This window comes from Thermobia domestica, chromosome 3 (assembly GCF_964235325.1).
Source record: "Thermobia domestica chromosome 3, izTheDome1.hap1.1, whole genome shotgun sequence".
Taxonomy (NCBI): domain Eukaryota; kingdom Metazoa; phylum Arthropoda; class Insecta; order Zygentoma; family Lepismatidae; genus Thermobia; species Thermobia domestica.
In genome coordinates, this window is record NC_137456.1 from 335,663,999 (window position 1) to 335,687,693 (window position 23,695).

The 23,695-nt window shown below is 34.1% G+C and overlaps 1 protein-coding gene across 2 annotated transcripts; it reads right to left on the reverse strand.

Moving 5' to 3' along the window:
* Positions 1–1,680: 1,680 nt before the first annotated feature.
* Positions 1,681–20,825, reverse strand: LOC145681998 (protein sll1483-like). 2 transcript variants are annotated; one of them, XM_081753601.1, is made up of 2 exons: positions 20,707–20,825; positions 1,681–1,990 (listed from the first exon to the last, which is right to left on the reverse strand). In XM_081753601.1, the coding sequence occupies exons 1-2, from the start codon at positions 20,797–20,799 to the stop codon at positions 1,889–1,891; spliced, it is 195 nt and encodes a 64-aa protein (XP_081609727.1). In that variant the 5' UTR covers positions 20,800–20,825; the 3' UTR covers positions 1,681–1,888. The 2 variants fall into 2 exon arrangements, with proteins under 2 accessions (XP_081609727.1, XP_081609726.1); XM_081753600.1 differs by having other exon boundaries at positions 20,671–20,825.
* Between the last annotated feature and the right edge of the window lie 2,870 nt (positions 20,826–23,695).

Sequence of the window (23,695 nt, forward strand, 5' to 3'; positions counted from 1 at the left end):
CTTATTAAAAACTATCTACGTCTTCCATGTCTGAAACACTCTTGAGTGGCCTAGCGATGATATCAATACAACACTAATTAGCTGAAACATTGGACTACGCGAATGTTATACAGAAATTTGCTCATATCTAAGCAAGAAAAGTTTCTTTCAATTAAGGTATGTTAAATTCATGTATCACTATTGTGTTCTAGTACATCATAAGGCTTAGGCTAATCACTTAGTTTTGCCGTAATAGCTGATTCACTATTATTTTCATGCTTCATACTCTATTGGAAACACCTTTGGCGTGGGATACCCGGGTTCGATTCCCGGCGGGAGCTCATGTGGTTCGAATTTCACGTTAATCAGTAGGTCCACGTCTCATATAGCCTCGCTGGCGAAACGGACGCTAAACTAAAAATCAACTCACTCAACGAACTCGATTGGAAACACCTTTTGATATAAAATAAGTTCAAAAATTAAAATTCTTAGTTGTGACTAAAGCATTTTTTTTTAAATTTTATTTTCTATATGCGCTGCTGTATATCACAGGTATACAGTGAAATCGAGCATACTGAATATTGTGTTATATATGGAGTCATTTAAATATTACGTAATCATTCGAGAGAGGTAGTTCAATTTTTTGTTTACTTTTACATTTCATACATGTTTTTAAACGGGGCATCCTACTTTCTCGTGACACTTGAACGTTTTCTGTCAAAATAAGGTTGCGGATTAAAAGGGCGGCATGTGAAAGTACCGCCCAGGGCGGCAAAACTGCTAGCGCCGGCCCTGCCCCTGATACCGTATCTATACAACTTATTTAATAAAATCTAGTGGTCCATGCAATTAAATTCATTCGTCAAGTCACAGAAGACACCGAAAGAATAGCATTTTATATCCATGGCATATATGACGTACGTAACCAAATCGTAGATAGCAGTTTGAGTTCTTTTAAGCCATTTTGAGATGAGCAAATAATATTTTTACATTTTAAGTGTTGGTGTGACCTAGAAAGTAAACCATTTTCAAGTATCTTAGAGAACAGTTACCTAAGAGAAATTGGTCTGTAGTCTTACACTTTATCCCTGCCAGTAAGTACGCTAGAAATATTTACTTGGAAGGGTGTTCAAAACAAAAGAGGGGTGCTCTCAGAATAGTAATACACATTTTTAAACAAACACAAAGAAGACAGTATATTTTGTTACGCAACTATTGCAATACTACTAATGCTGCTATTACTACTACTACTACTACTACTGCTAATACTACTACTACTACTACTAATAATAATAATAATATCAGCTCTTCGGAGGGGTAGGTTCAATAAAGGAAGTTCACACATTTGAGCATTTATTATTATTATTAAACTAAGTCAAATCGCAAATGAATATATTGCAAATAAAAAAAATATATGAGAGAAAAAGAGTGCTTATCAAAAGTAAAACTGGTCATTTTGTGAGAAAAGATTTTCCACACACACACACACACACACACACACACACACACACACTTTATAATACATTTTATAATGCTCGGTAGTCGAATTTAGACTTACAAGTTGATTCCTTTCTAGAGAATATTTTTCTCTCGCAACTGGTTACTGTCTAGATGGAATCGAGTCCTGTATACGAATTTCTTCCCAACGCAAATAAAACATGAGAACTGATTCGAATAAGATGACATGTATCTAGTATATTGTTTTGTGCAAAAATTTACAAATATGAGAATTTTTATAAAATGCATTGTAGTTTTTTTTAATTAAACATAAATTTTGTAAAAGTGGCAGTGAGAGGATTTGAGGCTTTCTGTTTTCTCTTTCTGTTTATTAGTTTTATTCTTCTTCTTCTTCTTCTTCTTTTCACTCCGTTTCTTGATCAATGAAAACAAATACAATTCCCTTTGTTTTTCAACCTCGAAGATTCTGATCAGGAAGTAATACTCTGTTAATCACATGAATTACACCATTTGTGTTCAAAATGTCACTGTTGATCACCGTGGCATCATTCACCTGAAAACAAAGAAAACAGTTGTTTAAACATCTTGACTTACCTTTCATTATAACAATATATACTATATGTATTGTTGTATGTAAGTTTAACCATTGTAATTCATACGATAATGACATATGCAAACTCATGAATCTGCAGCTCGCTCTGAACTGACCCTAACCTTTTCATTAAGTGCAAGCCCCATTGAACTTGCATAGAGGGAGCCTGTGTATAGGATCCTCATTAAGTTTAGCGAGATGGACTCCGTGAGTTAAGAGGCTCCATTGAGATTGGCGAGAGAAATTCTGAGATAGCACTGGCGAGACAGAATCCATGCGCTTCCAAGTCCCATTAAGGTTAGCGAGACAGACTCTGAGGTAGCACTTGTTTCATTAAGCTTAGCGAGACTAAGTTCAAGAGAGACTAGACTTCATTGAGGTTAGCAAGAGAAATTCTGATGGAACAATAGTACCATTAAAACTTTGCGAGACGGTGTATGAGTAAGTGCAAGTACCATTGAGGTTAGCGAGAGGAAGTCCGTGCGAACGCTACTTCCATTGAAGTTAACAAGCAAGAATACTATCCCACATAGCACGGAATGTCCTTTGGACCTTACAGAGACTTCATATCTGTAATGAAACATTCAGGTTCACAGCAGAAATTTTAAGAATAATGGAAATATCCATAAGATCTTCCTTGCATTTCAATGAGATATGCCTATCATAGTAGAGACTTTAAAGATAACGGAAATGTCCATGGGAATTCATTTTGATTTCAATGGAATACCTGTCATATTAGAAACTTTAAGGATAATGGAAGTAGCCATAAGAATTCCATTTCCTCTCAATGGGATATCTATCAAAATAGAAACATTAAAAATGATGGAAATTTCCACGGGAATTCCTTTGAATTTCAATGGAATGCTTATTACAGGAGAAACTTAAGGATAATGGAAATATTCATGTGAGTTCCTTTGAATTTCAATGGAAAGTTTCTGTCACAGTAGAACTTTTAAAGATATTGAAAACATTCGTGGGATATCCTTCGGATTTCAATCGAATGCCCCTGTCGCAGTAGAAACTTTAAGGATGATGGAATTATCCATGGGAATTCATTTTCATTTCAATGGAATACCTATCATATTAGAAACTTTAAGGATAATGGAAGTAGCCATAAGAATTCCATTTCCTCTCAATGGGATATCTATCAAAATAGAAACATTAAAAATGATGGAAATTTCCACGGGAATTCCTTTGAATTTCAATGGAATGCTTATTACAGGAGAAACTTAAGGATAATGGAAATATTCATGTGAGTTCCTTTGAATTTCAATGGAAAGTTTCTGTCACAGTAGAACTTTTAAAGATATTGAAAACATTCGTGGGATATCCTTCGGATTTCAATCGAATGCCCCTGTCGCAGTAGAAACTTTAAGGATGATGGAATTATCCATGGGAATTCATTTTCATTTCAATGGAATACCTATCATATTAGAAACTTTAAGGATAATGGAAGTAGCCATAAAAATTCCATTTCCTCTCAATGGGATATCTATCAAAATAGAAACATTAAAAATGATGGAAATTTCCACGGGAATTCCTTTGAATTTCAATGGAATGCTTATTACAGGAGAAACTTAAGGATAATGGAAATATTCATGTGAGTTCCTTTGAATTTCAATGGAAAGTTTCTGTCACAGTAGAACTTTTAAAGATATTGAAAACATTCGTGGGATATCCTTCGGATTTCAATCGAATGCCCCTGTCGCAGTAGAAACTTTAAGGATGATGGAATTATCCATGGGAATTCATTTTCATTTCAATGGAATACCTATCATATTAGAAACTTTAAGGATAATGGAAGTAGCCATAAGAATTCCATTTCCTCTCAATGGGATATCTATCAAAATAGAAACATTAAAAATGATGGAAATTTTCACGGGAATTCCTTTGAATTTCAATGGAATGCTTATTACAGGAGAAACTTAAGGATAATGGAAATATTCATGTGAGTTCCTTTGAATTTCAATGGAAAGTTTCTGTCACAGTAGAACTTTTAAAGATATTGAAAACATTCGTGGGATATCCTTCGGATTTCAATCGAATGCCCCTGTCGCAGTAGAAACTTTAAGGATGATGGAATTATCCATGGGAATTCATTTTCATTTCAATGGAATACCTATCATATTAGAAACTTTAAGGATAATGGAAGTAGCCATAAGAATTCCATTTCCTCTCAATGGGATATCTATCAAAATAGAAACATTAAAAATGATGGAAATTTTCACGGGAATTCCTTTGAATTTCAATGGAAAGTTTCTGTCACAGTAGAACTTTTAAAGATATCGAAAACATTTATGGGGTTTTCTTCAGATTTCAATCGAATGTCCCTGTCGCAGTAGAAACTTTAAGGATGATGGAATTATCCATGGGAATTACTTTAGATCTTAAAGGGATGTCTATTGGCAGTAGAAACCTTGAGGAGCCAAGTAGCTCAAGTGGTAGAGCGTTAGCTTCGCATTCGGTGGGTTCGATTCCCGCTGCCGACCATCCTGACTGAGGTTTTCCAGGGTTTCCCTCAGTCCTACCAGGCAAATGCCGGGATGGTACCTACTAAACAGGCCCTGGCCGATACCTTCCCAAATCCTTTCCATTGTTATTGTTGTTGGATTCATGGGCCTCTGAGCTGTAAAATGGCCTCTGAACTGTATCTGGTGATTGTTAAATAAATAAATAAATAAATATCCATGGTGCTTCGTTTGAATTTTAGTGGAATGTTTCTCTCACAGTAGAAGTTCAAAAGGTATTTAAAATATGCATGGGACTCCCCTTGGATTTGAATGGGATGCCTGTCAGTAGAAACTTGGGGAATAATGGAAATTTACACGGAAATTGCTTTGGACTTTAATGGGATATGCCTGATACAAGACAATATTTGGATATTCAAATTTTATTCTATTACTGATGTAGATGGTAGAACAAAAACCATCCCACAAGAATCTCGCAGAAAGTCTTGTTTCTGGGATATAATGGGATGTCTAATATTCTACAGAATGTCCACTGGTAAAAATGTGTCTCTTATGAATATCGCAATGATCTGGGTCATGTTCCTGTTCCACATGAGGTTGAGGTTTGCGAACGCAATTTGGTGTGAAGTTGGATTTTTATCCGTATGATATTGACTATTGTTAGTGGTGGGTGGAAAAGTCGAAGATAGGCTATATACGTCACTCGCATAGGAAATGCGAGAGTATTTCGAAACATTTCCGATTCTGAAACTGAAATATCGCGTTACTTGTAATAAACAGTTCATAGCATATAGTGCCACCTGTGCAAGAAATAATGTATCAGTTCCAACTGTCTAATTGCGCCAGTTCGCTGAAGAAAGTCATTTGAATGAGTCGATGTGCACTGAACTCGCTTTCTGCATGACAATACTCCAGTTCATACGGCTGTTGTTGCAAAAGCTCAAGTGTTAAATCTGGGTTGTAGGGTGGGTGCTGTATCTCCTCAAAGCCATAGCCTTTTGTTGTAGTATTGGCAACAAAAGCAGTGTATATGACAAGCTGAATATCTTTCAATGCATAACCCTTGTGTTGCCCTTTTACTGTTTATTTCATGAACGTTACTTATTTATGGTCGTTTCCGTTAGCCTATAGGACAGAACCATAGCGCGTAAAATTCATAAATAAGTAAATTAGAAAGTGAAACAAATGTGTTACCTTTATCCGCCCTCAACAATGAATACGTATAACTCTGATCCAGATCCTAGAAAACAGCTCTCTTAAAGTCTAATAATATTTGACGAAGTGCACAGTCATATCCACTTCTCTCAAATATTAGTCTGGTCACCTTTTGGATATCTCAGCTTGCGCTCACTAACTTGCATAGGACTCGCGCTTACTAACTTCGATGGGACTCCCGCTCACTAACTTCCACGGGATACGCGCATACTGACTTTATGGGACTCGTGGTCACTAACTTCCAAGGGATACGCGCATACTAACTTCGATGGGACTCGCTCCCACAAATTTCGATGGGATTCGCGCTCACCAACTTCAATGGAACTCACGCTCAGTAATTTTGATGGAGCTTGTGGCCTCTAACTTCAATGGGATTCACGGTTATTAACTTTGATGGTGCCTGAGCTCTCTGATTTCTATGAGTATCGCAGTTTCTCGAACTCAAACTTACTAATTTTAATGGGGATCTTGCTCAATAACTGAACACTACTTCTGGATTTACGAGTTTGGACGCTTCTGGTCTGATATAAAATATTTGTCCAGTGTTAGTCTATTACATCTGAAAAGACATTGATTTTTTAAGCATTTTTTTTTAAATAGTGTGACTAATGGAACTCCTTTTCTTTTAAATGTTGTAAAGCCCAGTGAATCAGATACTTTTCTTTCAAAGGGGAATTCATTTTTTCTAAATAGACGGGTTCAGAAGGTTAGACCTCGTCTCTAGATGTCTGAAATCGATAGGTTCATTAGATAGACCCATCCTTGACAGGAGTCTGAGACAAGAATACACAGTTCTGTTACTACCAAGGATGATTTCAGGAAGTGGCCTGAGAAGATTCTCCCCGAGGCCATATCTCCGATCTTGCTCAATATGGGTTACCAATATTTTTTCAGTACTTTTCATGGCTCATATATTTAAATTGTTCCCCTAGAAAAATTTTGAAATCATAATTATTTCCCATTATACGGATGAGAAACAACGATCAACAATACGGTAACAAATACAGAGAATTGTTTTCCATTATTTATGTTGTGATTTATTAATAGGAAGTAAGGAAAATTCAGCTGCTGCTTGAGTTTTCATTGCATTTTTTCTTAATACCAAGTGCTTAATTCTTCTCTTTTAACAACCAGAGTATTTTAGTCACACATCTCAAAAAGTTACTCTATCACTAACTGACATCAGTGGCGTACGGAAGGGGGATTCCGGTTTTAACCCCTTCTTGAACAAGATATGAAAAAATAAGTATTTACATACTAAGATATAAATAAATCCTGAAATAATATGAATTTTGGAACTTGAACTTTTCTGATTAAATTATGTGTATGCTACTGCTTAACATGACTAATGGAGAAAAAATAACTTCTTTACTTTCAAATAACTTTAGTTTTGGAGATATTCAGGTTGAAATATCATACTTTAGGAGTTAATTGATAACATAACACAGTCAATCTTGAGCTTTATGTAAGTATCATGTTAATACGTTGTGATGGAACGTCTGAAGTCCATAGTAGAGAATTGTGTTTGCATGTTTTAGTTATGGTGATAAGTTTTATTAGTTTTATTACTAAATACCAGTTGCGTCATTTCAAATTTGGCTTGGGGGGGCAAGACCCCTTGATATAAGTAAAATTTCACGTTTTTCACTGACTTACTACTACTTTATTGATAATATATATATATATATATATATATATATATATATATATATATATATATATATATATATATATATATATATATCAAACTTAGGGGAAATGCCCCTCCCTGCCCCCCTAAATGACGCCCCTGCTAAACACATGCTACATTTCCGTAGCTTTTACTACCGGCCTGGCCCAACTCTCGCTGACCAGGTAGCACGTGGACTTAATGTTGCGTTGGAATTTAGTGAACGCCCCTACACTTTTCCAATCAGTTACGACTGCATGGCACTTGCTTATTGACGTGTCGTGGCAACCGCTGAGTGCTTTCAACGACCTGAAGGCATCAGCAGCCAACGACGAGCTTTTCGAAGAGTTCATTTTTCCTCCCGAGTGTAAATGTCTGAATTATCGATGTATGGCTAGATGAGAGTAGTATGTTAAATAAAAGTAAAGTAAGTTCCTAATTATGTATTCATAACACGTAGTAAGCTGCTTTACTTTTTTGCATGTTAAAATCAAACTTGACATTGATGAATAGCTTTGAATTACATATTCCGTGGAGATGTTGTACTAATAATTGTTTTTACGGGCGGTCTTTTTTATAGTATGACAGTTTGAAGAATGGATACACCTTTTTTCCGGTGAAAAGAAATGTTAATTGGACAAGCAGAATACAGAAAAGACCTTTCGGAAATAAAATATGCAGATCACACACGTAGAACAAGGTAATTCATTAATATGCAGCACATGTAACGCGGCAGCTGCTGTTGGAGAATATGCTAGAAATTTTGATCGTCGGAATGAGTGAAAGAAAGTACTAGAAACTTCCAGATCTTTTTCTAAGCTTATTATTGTTGGAATAGGGGAAAGAACACACACGAAACTTCTGGAAAGATTGAAGGGTATAAAAAATACTGATGCATTTGCATGATGTGTATATTTAGAAAGAATACAGCAGGAACATCAAGTGTTAAGTTTGCGAAGAAGATATTTTACTACTAGGAGAGATTGGAAGATTGGTAAGTACTAACGTTGTAGTTTTCTTGTATTATACTTGTTTACTTTTATATGGGAAAGGGACATATTGTAATTGTTTGGAGTATAAGGGGGACGGAACTGTTTGGTTTTATCGGGAATTGATTGCGGATTTTCCGGCATTGAAAATGATATGACTCGGTGTACTTTTATGGAATTATAACGTGACTAAGATATAGTATAATGTAATATGGAGGGTAGATGGAATCATCATTAATGATTGCACCGGGAATTGAACCAGAGCTTTTCCACGTGAAAAGCCGTACGACAAACATTTTGCTTAGCAGATGTTGTTAATTATATGTAGCTATGAATTGTGTAAGACATAACAGGTATATAAAAATATATTGTACAGAAAGTTAGCAGAATGCGCCCCCGGGACTCGAATTACTATTCTCCCACGTGGAGAACCGTACGACAATCATCTTGCTTGCAGTGCGAACTTGTTACTTATATATAGTTATGAATTGTGTAAGACATAACAGGTATATATAAATTATATTGTACAGGAAGTTAGCAGAATGCGCCCCCGGGAATCGAATGAGTATTCTCCCAGGTGAAGAACCGTACGATAAATTTTATGCTTGAAGTGTGAACTTATTACTTATATGTAGCTATGAATAGTGTATGACATAACCGGTATATATAAATTATATTGTACAGAAAGTTAGCAGAATGCGCTCCCGGGAATCGAACCAGGGCTATTCCACGTGAAAAGCCGTACGATAAACCTTTTGCTTAGCAGATATTGTTACTTATATGTAGCTATGAATTGTGTAAGATATAACAGGTATATATAAATTATATTGTACAGAAAGTTAGCAGAATGCGCCCCCGGGAATTGAACCAGGGCTATCCCACGTGGAGAACCGTACGCTAATTTTTATGCTTGCAGTGTGAACTTGTTACTTATACATAGCTATGAATTGTGTATGACATAACAGGTATATATAAATTATATTGTACAGAAAGTTAGCAGAATGCGCCCCCGGGAATCAAACCAGGGCTATCCCACGTGGAGAACCGTACGCTTGCTTGCACTGTAGACTTTTCTCAGTTATAAATGGTATATTTTACAAACTTATATTGGATAGGTAGTTAACAGAATCTGCACCGCGAATCGAACCATGGCTCTCTTACATGCAAAGCCAATATTTTTGTAATTTGAAAGGTCGTAATACGGTAACTAATTGCATTTTTTTCTTTTCTGTTTTAGGTGCTGAAGCAAATAAGTGATAGAATCGAGAAAAGCAGAGAGCACGAAGGACGTGGATTGTAATTGGATCATCACTTAAACAGGGATAAACTAATATTTGGTAAGTATTATTATTATTATTATTATTATTATTATTATTATTATTATTATTATTATTATTGTAAACTTTTGTGTTTTGTTTCATAAACGCTAGTGTAACAATGAGGTTATATGGCGACAGAAAGTTTAACGTTACCGCAGATTGAACTTAAGGGTTTTTCATGTTGAAAGCTAATGCAATAAAAAGAGACCCGAGATTGTTTGAACATATTACCCAGGGCGAAATGTAGTAGTGAAGTTGAAAGGAAACTTTATACGTATATTTTGTAATTGGAAGTCGTAATACAGCAAGTAACTAATTCTTAATTTCTTTTATTGTTTTAGGTGGTGAAGGAAATAAAAAATCTTAATAGAAATACTGGAGAATAAACCTTATTTTCCTGAATTGTTTGCTTTTGAAATATAGCGGTGTTTTTTTTTTAGTGAAAAGGAGTTATAGATTGGTTTTAAAACATGGATTCAATGAAACCGTTGGATCTTAGTACAAGAGGTGAAAGTGATTTTACAGAATTGTCATCTTTGCAGGGAACAGAGGTTTTATTCCAACCGGTGGTGATTTCGCACTTTCCACCACTGGAAACAGAAGTTACCCCGGCCAACTTGGATGTATTACCGGGAACAGAAGTTTCATCCCAACCGGTGGTGAGCCCACAACCTCCGCCATTGGAAACAGAAGTTTTCCCGTTACTTGATGTTGAAAACGAAATAGAAGAATATCCCCCTACACCTTCACCAACAGTGAGTAATTCCCCGGTGCAGAATTGGAAGTTGGAAGAATTTTTGAAGTTACTATGTGAGTGTATTGTGGAACGTACATCATTGGATTGTATAAATGAGTGTATAATATATTGGAAACCAGACGATATTTGTATTTGTATTGCATGCGTTTTTTTGGAAGGTGGACAGTTAAAGCATGATTGTTTGATGTTGGATACGGAATGTCTTGAACGGAAAACTATAGAAACCATAACAAAAGTTGAGGTTCGTAAAGAATTATTATCAATTTACAGAAAAAAGCATGGACATTTGTTTTTGATTACATGGAATTTTATTGAACGTTTCCGAGATCTTGTGTGTGACTTTGAATACAGGCCCACTCTATTAAAAATTTTACTAGAAAAAGATTTTGGGAAATATAGTGAGGAAAAGATTTATTTTGTATTGCCTTGAAACATATTATTAAACAGAGAATTTGAATAAAATATTATTTGATTGTAATATAAGACACAGAATGCATAGAACACTTTATTAAATGTAAGGAAAAAAATGTGTTTTACACATGCGCAGAAGCTTTTATTGTAGGTATATAAATAGATGTATCACACTTGAAAAAAGTATTTATTTGATTTGTTTTTGCTGAAGAGCAGAAAAATGAGTAACATGGAGACTGTTTATGTTTCACCTAGAGAAAAAGAAATTCAGCGTGAAAAACGAAAAACCTATACTGTTAATTCAGCCGTCTGACCCCGATTTGCCAGATGAATTACGTGATAAAGTGAGAATCATATATCCAACACAGGAAATAGAAGAAGTGTATTATTTTAGACGTTATAATAGATATAATGATGAAATACTCCCGGAAAGTGATGATGATGACAGTGTTTTAAATATTAACTGTTTTGAACTGGAAGCCAATGAGTGCGAGTGTACTAGTGAAACTATTAGTCATACATGTGTTATACAATTATTTAATAAGTATACACCAAATTCAGTATTATTATGTGAAGCATGTGTTGAACATAATGTAAATGAAAAAGATCACAACTGTTTGTTGCAGTATGATTACGAATTATTACAAAAGGTGTGGACGATCTTAATTAAACGTGAAATGAGAGAGAAAATCTATAAACTTTATTTAAAGAAGCATTTTAAAGATTATAATATTAAGAACACTTATACTTTGGAGAAAAAATTTAATCTGGTATATGAATACATTACAGAGTGTGATTGTTATATCAAAGAAATAGTAGAAATGTTTTTAGAGAAAGATAAACAATTATTTAATTTTGTAAATGAACACTGAGACACTGTAGCATATGCATTTGATTGTGTATGAATAGAAGAACATATTTAACCTCATATATATATATATATTAGGGCTAAATACTTTGATGTAAGTTGAGAAATTACAAATTGTTACAGAGAATTGAACTGTTATCTATATTATTTTATAAATGGATCAATTTGTAGTATTGTAATATTAAGAATTTAATAGATTACAAACATTGGACTAACACATGTTAATAATAGTTAGAGCTAAAATACTGAATTACTGGCAACTGAATTGTCAGTGAGAGTAATGTATTTTAAAGAAATAAACTGATATTAGAAAAAATAATCTTAGTTGTTTGTATGCTATATGAAGAAACTAGTGTTTAAGAAGAATATGGTAGGAAACTTAAACTATTTAATACTTTATTTTAGATTATTAGAGACATTACCAACGTAAGTAAATGATGAACTATTGTCGATTGAACGGGAATCACTGAGGTTGATACCTTGTGTTTAGTTTATGATATGAAGACTTTAACATTCTTGTTTACACAGTTACTTTTAAATGAATACTACATATAATCTTGTATGCAGAATGGATTGAATTAAGGGCATACTTACGCGAGGGATTCATTGGATGCGGACCACATTTAAAACTTTATAACCCAACAAACATTTCAACACTTTCTTAAGAGAATTATGGTTGCAGTAGGAGAGAAATGTGTGATATACTGTAGAAAACTCGATGTTACAGTACCCTTGTACTCTTTATGTCTTATAAAAAGAAGTTAGTGTACTCTTTTGCTGAGAATATAGATGACAATATTGCAACTAGAATAATGTTACTTCAATAATGCTTAAACGCAGTCACTGTTAGTGCAGAATCCACCCTCCAACAATTTTCAGGATGTGCAGACCCTTACTTGGTATATGATTTTAAAAAGAATAAACATTGTACGGTAACCTCTTGAAACTTGTAGACCCACAGTGAGGTATAGTCGGATATGGGGGAGGGCACGGTGACTCAGTGGTAGAAGAGATTTTGATGTTTGTGATTTAAAAACCGAGCAAGTGAACTTTGTGGTGGACAACATCTCTTTTCTCCTGGTACTTCCATTTCCTACATTTATTTAATGGCTTAAATAGCTTATCCGATCTTTCTCTTTTGTAATAGAATCATTGCAAGGCTATGATCATACCTTATAATTATTATTAAATAATCCTTATTGAAGGTTTAATTTACTTCATGATTTCCTTGGAACAATAAAAATTTTTTGCTTGAGATGGATTGTTTTCTCAGGGAGGAAATGTTAGAATCATGAGAACTTGCTTACATGCTGCGTGCCAAACATAATAAGCCCTTGGCGGGCTAAGATCGAACCATGGACCCATCACGCGCCAGAGGTGAACGATTTGAAGGCGATGAAGAATATTTTATAATCCCACAGTAGTATTAATAATTGTTTGAGATTCTTAGTATACTATGTGATACACAGGTTACACGAATTTTATTTTGTTCTTTTTGAACTAATGTTTAAGAGGACCAGAAGGATAGATTTCAAGAACCACCTATGGTTCAAGGATTACAGTTTTAAATTTTACAGCTTTATACACATGCATTCAAAATTATATGGCCATTAGATGGTTGTATAAGATTCTTGTTGGACTTGATTTGATTTGAGTTTAACGTTTCTTTTCATCAGCGAAGCTATATGAGACGTGGACCTACTGATTAACGTGGAATCCGAATCACATGAGCTCCCGCCGGCAATCGAACATGGGTAGACTTTTGTTGGAATAAATGTTTTCGCTGGAACCTTTTTTTTTAATTTAATGTAAAACTTTAAACAGAATGAAGAAAATAAGAACATACTGAGGTGAAATAAACTTGAAAACTCCCACCGTGCAAAAGAATTAAGGAAAACAGCCTCTGTTTTCAAGCTGAGACTATCCATGGTTGAGATTGACCACCAAATATAACGATTATTTTTCTCAGATATGCTCACTTTGTATGCTTATGCCAGTAGCTAAAACTGGAAAAGTGAACCAGGTAGTGTTTGCAAAATGTATCTCCTCACGTCCAAGTCTATCAATTCGCTGACGACACAGCATTTCTAACAACGGCTCGTACTATCCAACGTATCAACAGACTAATGCAGCCAGCCATCAACACATTTGTCCACTGGTGTGACTTAATCTCAGAACATGTGCAATTGTGATGGACAAAAATTCCATGGGTAGTGGGGCTGGTGGACAACAACAACAACTTCACGAAACATCTGTTGGTATTAAAATTAACGACATGAACTTTCAAAAGACGAAATGTTTCTTTATCTGGACTGTTAATACTTTTTCGAAATTTCATCGGAACAAGCATTCAACTTAAACTATAATAAACGAACGAACTATCTAGTTGCATTATAGGAGGGCGATACAGGTGTGGATGAAAAGTTTATGTCCATCACAATTGCACATGTTCTGAGATTAAGTCACACCAGTGGACAAATGTGTTGATGGCTGGCTGCATTAGTCTGTTGATACGTTGGATAGTACGAGCCGTTGTTAGAAATGCTGTGTCGTCAGCGAATTGATAGACTTGGACGTGAGGAGATACATTTTGCAAACACTACCTGGTTCACTTTTCCAGTTTTAGCTACTGGCATAAGCATACAAACTGAGCATATCTGAGAAAAATAATCGTTATATTTGGTGGTCAATCTCAACCATGGATAGTCTCAGCTTGAAAACAGAGGCTGTTTTCCTTAATTCTTTTGCACGGTGGGAGTTTTCAAGTTTATTTCACCTCAGTATGTTCTTATTTTCTTCATTCTGTTTAAAGTTTTACATTAAATTTAAAAAAAAAGGTTCCAGCGAAAACATTTATTCCAACAAAAGTCTACCCATGTTCGATTGCCGGCGGGAGCTCATGTGATTCGGATTCCACGTTAATCAGTAGGTCCACGTCTCATATAGCTTCGCTGATGAAAAGAAACGTTAAACTCAAATCAAATCAAGTCCAACAAGAATCTTATACAACCATCTAATGGCCATATAATTTTGAATGCATGTGTATAAAGCTGTAAAATTTAAAACTGTAATCCTTGAACCATAGGTGGTTCTTGAAATCTATCCTTCTGGTCCTCTTAAACATTAGTTCAAAAAGAACAAAATAAAATTCGTGTAACCTTTGTATCACATAGTATACTAAGAATCTCAAACAATTATTAATACTACTGTGGGATTATAAAATATTCTTCATCGCCTTCAAATCGTTCACCTCTGGCGCGTGATGGGTCCATGGTTCGATCTTAGCCCGCCAAGGGCTTATTATGTTTGGCACGCAGCATGTAAGCAAGTTCTCATGATTCTAACATTTCCTCCCTGAGAAAACAATCCATCTCAAGCAAAAAATTTTTATTGTTCCAAGGAAATCATGAAGTAAATTAAACCTTCAATAAGGATTATTTAATAATAATTATAAGGTATGATCATAGCCTTGCAATGATTCTATTACAAAAGAGAAAGATCGGATAAGCTATTTAAGCCATTAAATAAATGTAGGAAATGGAAGTACCAGGAGAAAAGAGATGTTGTCCACCACAAAGTTCACTTGCTCGGTTTTTAAATCACAAACATCAAAATCTCTTCTACCACTGAGTCACCGTGCCCTCCCCCATATCCGACTATACCTCACTGTGGGTCTACAAGTTTCAAGAGGTTACCGTACAATGTTTATTCTTTTTAAAATCATATACCAAGTAAGGGTCTGCACATCCTGAAAATTGTTGGAGGGTGGATTCTGCACTAACAGTGACTGCGTTTAAGCATTATTGAAGTAACATTATTCTAGTTGCAATATTGTCATCTATATTCTCAGCAAAAGAGTACACTAACTTCTTTTTATAAGACATAAAGAGTACAAGGGTACTGTAACATCGAGTTTTCTACAGTATATCACACATTTCTCTCCTACTGCAACCATAATTCTCTTAAGAAAGTGTTGAAATGTTTGTTGGGTTATAAAGTTTTAAATGTGGTCCGCATCCAATGAATCCCTCGCGTAAGTATGCCCTTAATTCAATCCATTCTGCATACAAGATTATATGTAGTATTCATTTAAAAGTAACTGTGTAAACAAGAATGTTAAAGTCTTCATATCATAAACTAAACACAAGGTATCAACCTCAGTGATTCCCGTTCAATCGACAATAGTTCATCATTTACTTACGTTGGTAATGTCTCTAAAAATCTAAAATAAAGTATTAAATAGTTTAAGTTTCCTACCATATTCTTCTTAAACACTAGTTTCTTCATATAGCATACAAACAACTAAGATTATTTTTTTCTAATATCAGTTTATTTCTTTAAAATACATTACTCTCACTGACAATTCAGTTGCCAGTAATTCAGTATTTTAGCTCTAACTATTATTTACATGTGTTAGTCCAATGTTTGTAATCTATTAAATTCTTAATATTACAATACTACAAATTGATCCATTTATAAAATAATATAGATAACAGTTCAATTCTCTGTAACAATTTGTAATTTCTCAACTTACATCAAAGTATTTAGCCCTAATATATATATATATGAGGTTAAATATGTTCTTCTATTCATACACAATCAAATGCATATGCTACAGTGTCTCAGTGTTCATTTACAAAATTAAATAATTGTTTATCTTTCTCTAAAAACATTTCTACTATTTCTTTGATATAACAATCACACTCTGTAATGTATTCATATACCAGATTAAATTTTTTCTCCAAAGTATAAGTGTTCTTAATATTATAATCTTTAAAATGCTTCTTTAAATAAAGTTTATAGATTTTCTCTCTCATTTCACGTTTAATTAAGATCGTCCACACCTTTTGTAATAATTCGTAATCATACTGCAACAAACAGTTGTGATCTTTTTCATTTACATTATGTTCAACACATGCTTCACATAATAATACTGAATTTGGTGTGTACTTATTAAATAATTGTATAACACATGTATGACTAATAGTTTCACTAGTACACTCGCACTCATTGGCTTCCAGTTCAAAACAGTTAATATTTAAAACACTGTCATCATCATCACTTTCCGGGAGTATTTCATCATTATATCTATTATAACGTCTAAAATAATACACTTCTTCTATTTCCTGTGTTGGATATATGATTCTCACTTTATCACGTAATTCATCTGGCAAATCGGGGTCAGACGGCTGAATTAACAGTATAGGTTTTTCGTTTTTCACGCTGAATTTCTTTTTCTCTAGGTGAAACATAAACAGTCTCCATGTTACTCATTTTTCTGCTCTTCAGCAAAAACAAATCAAATAAATACTTTTTTCAAGTGTGATACATCTATTTATATACCTACAATAAAAGCTTCTGCGCATGTGTAAAACACATTTTTTTCCTTACATTTAATAAAGTGTTCTATGCATTCTGTGTCATATATTACAATGAAATAATATTTTATTCAAATTCTCTGTTTAATAATATGTTTCAAGGCAATACAAAATAAATCTTTTCCTCACTATATTTCCCAAAATCTTTTTCAAGTAAAATTTTTAATAGAGTGGGCCTGTATTCAAAGTCACACACAAGATCTCGGAAACGTTCAATAAAATTCCATGTAATCAAAAACAAATGTCCATGCTTTTTTCTGTAAATTGATAATAATTCTTTACGAACCTCAACTTTTGTTATGGTTTCTATAGCTTTCCGTTCAAGACATTCCGTATCCAACATCAAACAATCATGCTTTAACTGTCCACCTTCCAAAAAAACGCATGCAATACAAATACAAATATCGTCTGGTTTCCAATATATTATACACTCATTTATACAATCCAATGATGTACGTTCCACAATACACTCACATAGTAACTTCAAAAATTCTTCCAACTCCCAATTCTGCACCGGGGAATTACTCACTGTTGGTGAAGGTGTAGGGGGATATTCTTCTATTTCGTTTTCAACATCAAGTAACGGGAAAACTTCTGTTTCCAATGGCGGAGGTTGTGGGCTCACCACCGGTTGGGATGAAACTTCTGTTCCCGGTAATACATCCAAGTTGGCCGGGGTAACTTCTGTTTCCAGTGGTGGAAAGTGCGAAATCACCACCGGTTGGAATAAAACCTCTGTTCCCTGCAAAGATGACAATTCTGTAAAATCACTTTCACCTCTTGTACTAAGATCCAACGGTTTCATTGAATCCATGTTTTAAAACCAATCTATAACTCCTTTTCACTAAAAAAACACCGCTATATTTCAACAGCAAACAATTCAGGAAAATAAGGTTTATTCTCCAGTATTTCTATTAAGATTTTTTATTTCCTTCACCACCTAAAACAATAAAAGAAATTAAGAATTAGTTACTTGCTGTATTACGACTTCCAATTACAAAATATACGTATAAAGTTTCCTTTCAACTTCACTACTACATTTCGCCCTGGGTAATATGTTCAAACAATCTCGGGTCTCTTTTTATTGCATTAGCTTTCAACATGAAAAACCCTTAAGTTCAATCTGCGGTAACGTTAAACTTTCTGTCGCCATATAACCTCATTGTTACACTAGCGTTTATGAAACAAAACACAAAAGTTTACAATAATAATAATAATAATAATAATAATAATAATAATAATAATAATAATAATAATAATAATAATAATAATAATACTTACCAAATATTAGTTTATCTCTGTTTAAGTGATGATCCAATTACAATCCACGTCCTTCGTGCTCTCTGCTTTTCTCGATTCTATCACTTATTTGCTTCAGCACCTAAAACAGAAAAGAAAAAAATGCAATTAGTTACCGTATTACGACTTTTCAAATTACAAAAATATTGGCTTTGCATGTAAGAGAGCCATGGTTCGATTCGCGGTGCAGATTCTGTTAACTACCTATCCAATATAAGTTTGTAAAATATACCATTTATAACTGAGAAAAGTCTACAGTGCAAGCAAGCGTACGGTTCTCCACGTGGGATAGCCCTGGTTCGATTCCCGGGGGCGCATTCTGCTAACTTTCTGTACAATATAATTTATATATACCTGTTATGTCATACACAATTCATAGCTATGTATAAGTAACAAGTTCACACTGCAAGCATAAAAATTAGCGTACGGTTCTCCACGTGGGATAGCCCTGGTTCAATTCCCGGGGGCGCATTCTGCTAACTTTCTGTACAATATAATTTATATATACCTGTTATATCTTACACAATTCATAGCTACATATAAGTAACAATATCTGCTAAGCAAAAGGTTTATCGTACGGCTTTTCACGTGGAATAGCCCTGGTTCGATTCCCGGGAGCGCATTCTGCTAACTTTCTGTACAATATAATTTATATATACCTGTTATGTCATACACAATTCATAGCTACATATAAGTAATAAGTTCACACTTCAAGCATAAAATTTAGCGTACTTTTCTCCACCTGGGAGAATACTCATTCGATTCCCGGGGGCGCATTCTGCTAACTTCCTGTATAATATAATTTATATATACCTGTTATGTCTTACACAATTCATAACTATATATAAGTAACAAGTTCGCACTGCAAGCAAAATGATTGTCGTACGGTTCTCCACGTGGGAGAATAGTAATTCGAGTCCCGGGGGCGCATTCTGCTAACTTTCTGTACAATATATTTTTATATACCTGTTATGTCTTACACAATTCATAGCTACATATAAGTAACAACATCTGCTAAGCAAAATGTTTGTCGTACGGCTTTTCACGTGGAAAAGCTCTGGTTCAATTCCCGGTGCAATCATTAATGATGATTCCATCTACCCTCCATATTACATTATACTATATCTTAGTCACGTTATAATTCCATAAAAGTACACCGAGTCATATCATTTTCAATGCCGGAAAATCCGCAATCAATTCCCGATAAAACCAAACAGTTCCGTCCCCCTTATACTCCAAACAATTACAATATGTCCCTTTCCCATATAAAAGTAAACAAGTATAATACAAGAAAACTACAACGTTAGTACTTACCAATCTTCTAATCTCTCCTAGTAGTAAAATATCTTCTTCGCAAACTTAACACTTGATGTTCCTGCTGTATTCTTTCTAAATATACACATCATGCAAATGCATCAGTATTTTTTATACCCTTCAATCTTTCCAGAAGTTTCGAGTGTGTTCTTTCCCCTATTCCAACAATAATAAGCTTAGAAAAAGATCTGGAAGTTTCTAGTACTTTCTTTCACTCATTCCGACGATCAAAATTTCTAGCATATTCTCCAACAGCAGCTGCCGCGTTACATGTGCTGCATATTAATGAATTACCTTGTTCTACGTGTGTGATCTGCATATTTTATTTCCGAAAGGTCTTTTCTGTATTCTGCTTGTCCAATTAACATTTCTTTTCACCGGAAAAAAGGTGTATCCATTCTTCAAACTGTCATACTATAAAAAAGACCGCCCGTAAAAACAATTATTAGTACAACATCTCCACGGAATATGTAATTCAAAGCTATTCATCAATGTCAAGTTTGATTTTAACATGCAAAAAAGTAAAGCAGCTTACTACGTGTTATGAATACATAATTAGGAACTTACTTTACTTTTATTTAACATACTACTGATGAGGCATATGGTAATTGTACGTTAACTGTAATACTTGCGTTTAATTTTCAAATACAAATCCTAGAACTTAGAAGTCTACGTGCAGAGGAATTTTAAAAATTTAAATACGTAAGATTTCATTTCCCTTTAGTGAACCTTTTCAAGTTAGTGTACAACGTCATTTTCGTATCTTGTTACCCGTGTTGAGTTATTGGGAGGAAAATGTAAATTAGGAAATGCTTGAACTTGATGTCAACTAAATTCTACTAACCAAATCAAAGTCAAGTAAAATCAGGCACTTCATGTAAACAAAGCAATGTTAATAAAAGTGCAACGCAACAGAAAAAAAGAGAATAAAAATCATGCAGGTGCATTGTTTACCCATGCGGTGCTGTTCTTCATACTCCGACACTTCACCTTCAGCTTTCCGTTCTTTCGAACAATGTCTACCGGGTTCTGTCTCGTTTGGACGTCGTAGTATAAACCTGGCTTAAATGCTTCTGCTGCCATAATATTCTCTACAACGTGATTTTTTATGGTCTGTAATGAAACAAAACAAAATTTAATAATATACTATTGCGTTTATCACAAAATGCAGGATAAATTCAGACATCTTTATTTGAAATTATTATTTTAATAGGGATTATATTGCGGTAGGATACTAGTGCAGTGAGATAAACAACCAATCAGTGATCATTGACTCACTGGTAGTCAAGTGGATTTGTTTACATCTACTTTTTTCTAAGGGTGGAAAGAGAATACAATTAAAGAAACTTTGAAGTTTTAATAACAATGGAGAAATCACCCCACAACAAAAAGCTTCCCGGAATTTATATTATATATATATATCACGAGCTTAAATTGCTACTAGCAAAATTGTCTAAATCGCCTAGTATACCACCATTTTTCTTTCAGTATTAAACTAACCTAATCAAAATTCAAAGTTGTTTGGGCTGTACACTCTTTATGCGCCTAATGTTAAATGAAAATGCAACGTTGCCACTTACAGGGAGGTGGATAGATTTTGCAAGAGTATGATGAATGGGGCATGTTTGAAATGGGGGCTGTCCATCTTGACGTTAGCGTGAAAGACAGTAGCATCATTTACTTATGTTGTGGGTCCCAATTATAGCTTATAACAAATGAAGATTAAGGATAATTTAGTAAACTATAATTACTGCAGTCATAGAACTGTTATGCGACAGATCAAACATTTGTAGCATATAGGAATGTTACTTGTCTGGTGCAACTATTATTAACACCAATAAAGGTGATGAATGAAATGCAGCCAGTTTCCTTTGAAAGGTCTGTTAAAGGAAATAAAATACGATGGAACACCGAAAGTTTAATTTATTTAATTAAACATATATCCGTGAAATTGTGAGGAATATATAACTACTAATTAATTTAGCACAGAAACTATAAATTAAGATGTAATGCAAATGTTCATATACATCAATAACGCTTTAAAAATCTTTTCAAGGCAAAAAACTGAAATGGATGTTATTTGATTAGCCTTCTAGCTAGATCTTCTTGTTGCAGCGCCACTACTGAACTGTTTAATTATAGACATCCTGAATGCATAATTGTTACAAATTAAACTACAAATTGAGAGTCGTAGACAATATTGAAGATAACAGAGGGGTATGTCACGTGAATATCACCAACGAAATAAAGTATTATTATTATTATTATTATTATTATTATTATTATTATTATTATTATTGTTTGCGTCTATTAGAAAAATTTCAACAATATATCTCTATAGTAAGACTATTCTTTATATCAAAGGGAACAAAATTTTTGTTATAAACATGGTGTTACAAGATCCTGTTCTAGAGTGAGGGTTGTGCGAATATGTTGCCTAGAATTCCAAAATGAAACTCATCTAATATACAAGACTAAAACAATTTGAATTAACATTTGTAGGAAATGTATCGACCTCCGATTGAATCATTATTATTATTTTAAATATTTGTAAACAATCATATATTCAGCCGAGGTTTTCATCAAAGAATGTCGGAAAATTAATTGTTGTAGAAACGTTATATTCAAATTTCTATCTGTTTTTGTAATTTTAAATTTTTAAATACACTATAAAATTTCTCATGTAATTCTAAAAAAATGGTAATAAAAAAATTGAATTAAACTGATTTATATTAAGGACGTATAGAATTAGAAACCACTTTTCGAGGCAAGATTGAAAACTTGTTCACTTTTCTTCGTAGAGTACTGCTGAAAATTTGGGAATACTTTATATGACACTTCTAACTTAAAGATCAAGATAAATACTGTGATAGTAACACTATCCATGGCTGTGGATTGATCATTTTAATAAAAAGCACTGACCAAAGCTTAAAACACACTTTATTTTAAATTATAATATGTAACGGTTTCGGATATCCAACATATCCTTCTTCGCACACTATTGAACATAAATGAAAATACAGTCATATATGTAGTCATTGTTATGAAAAAGTTTAAATTATTTTAACAGGCATATACATAGTCATTGATATAAAAAATGTATTCTATTTGCTGAGGCCTTCAGCCAATCCCATAAGTCTTCGTGTTCACTTTCCAACTAATCACGTTCCTTCATTTTTGGTTCTTATAAGTGCCTTTCTTATTTTCTTTTTCTCTATGCTATTCAAACTTCCTTGCCATAATTCATTAATAGGTAAGCTCCCTATCCAGTTCATCAGTTTATCTTTTCCTACCTTCTTTATCCAATCTGCTTCTTTCCACTTCCTTATTATCATTCTTTTCTCCATCTCCAATACTTCCGTCTTATCCTAATTAATTCCATGATTAGTCTCCTTAACATGTTTGTATATGGCATTGGTATCTTTCTTCCTCCTCGCATCATGTTTATGGTGTTTTATCCTGTCTTTCATTCCGTAGATGACTCCTTCTTCCTCTTCATTAATCTTTTTGGTGTATTTTCTATTCTTCTTTATTCATCTTAATAAACTTTCTCCACTCTTTCTACGTATAAGTTCTGACCCCTCCTTTTTTCAACAAATTCTTCAGTTTCTCCGTCTCTTCTTCCATGCTTTCTATACCATGCCATTTTCTACTCTCATCATCTTTGTTCTTCTTTCCCCCTCTCTTCCTCTTTCTGCATTCTTCTTCCTTCTCTAACTCGTTCTTGCTGTAACCGTTCTTCTCTGTCTATAGAATTTCTCTATGCATTCCTTCTTTCCCTCCTCTTCGTTCTCCAGCATTTCTATTCTTCTTATCATATTTGTTATAAATGGAAGAATAAACGTTTTAGATATGACCATAGTAAAACAAGGACAAGGACTGGTTACGAGGTGGTACCAGAAAGAGTGCTCAGCGGGGGTGTACTGCCATGAGAGGAGCGATGTGGATAGGAGTACAAAAAGAAATTTCATAACAAATA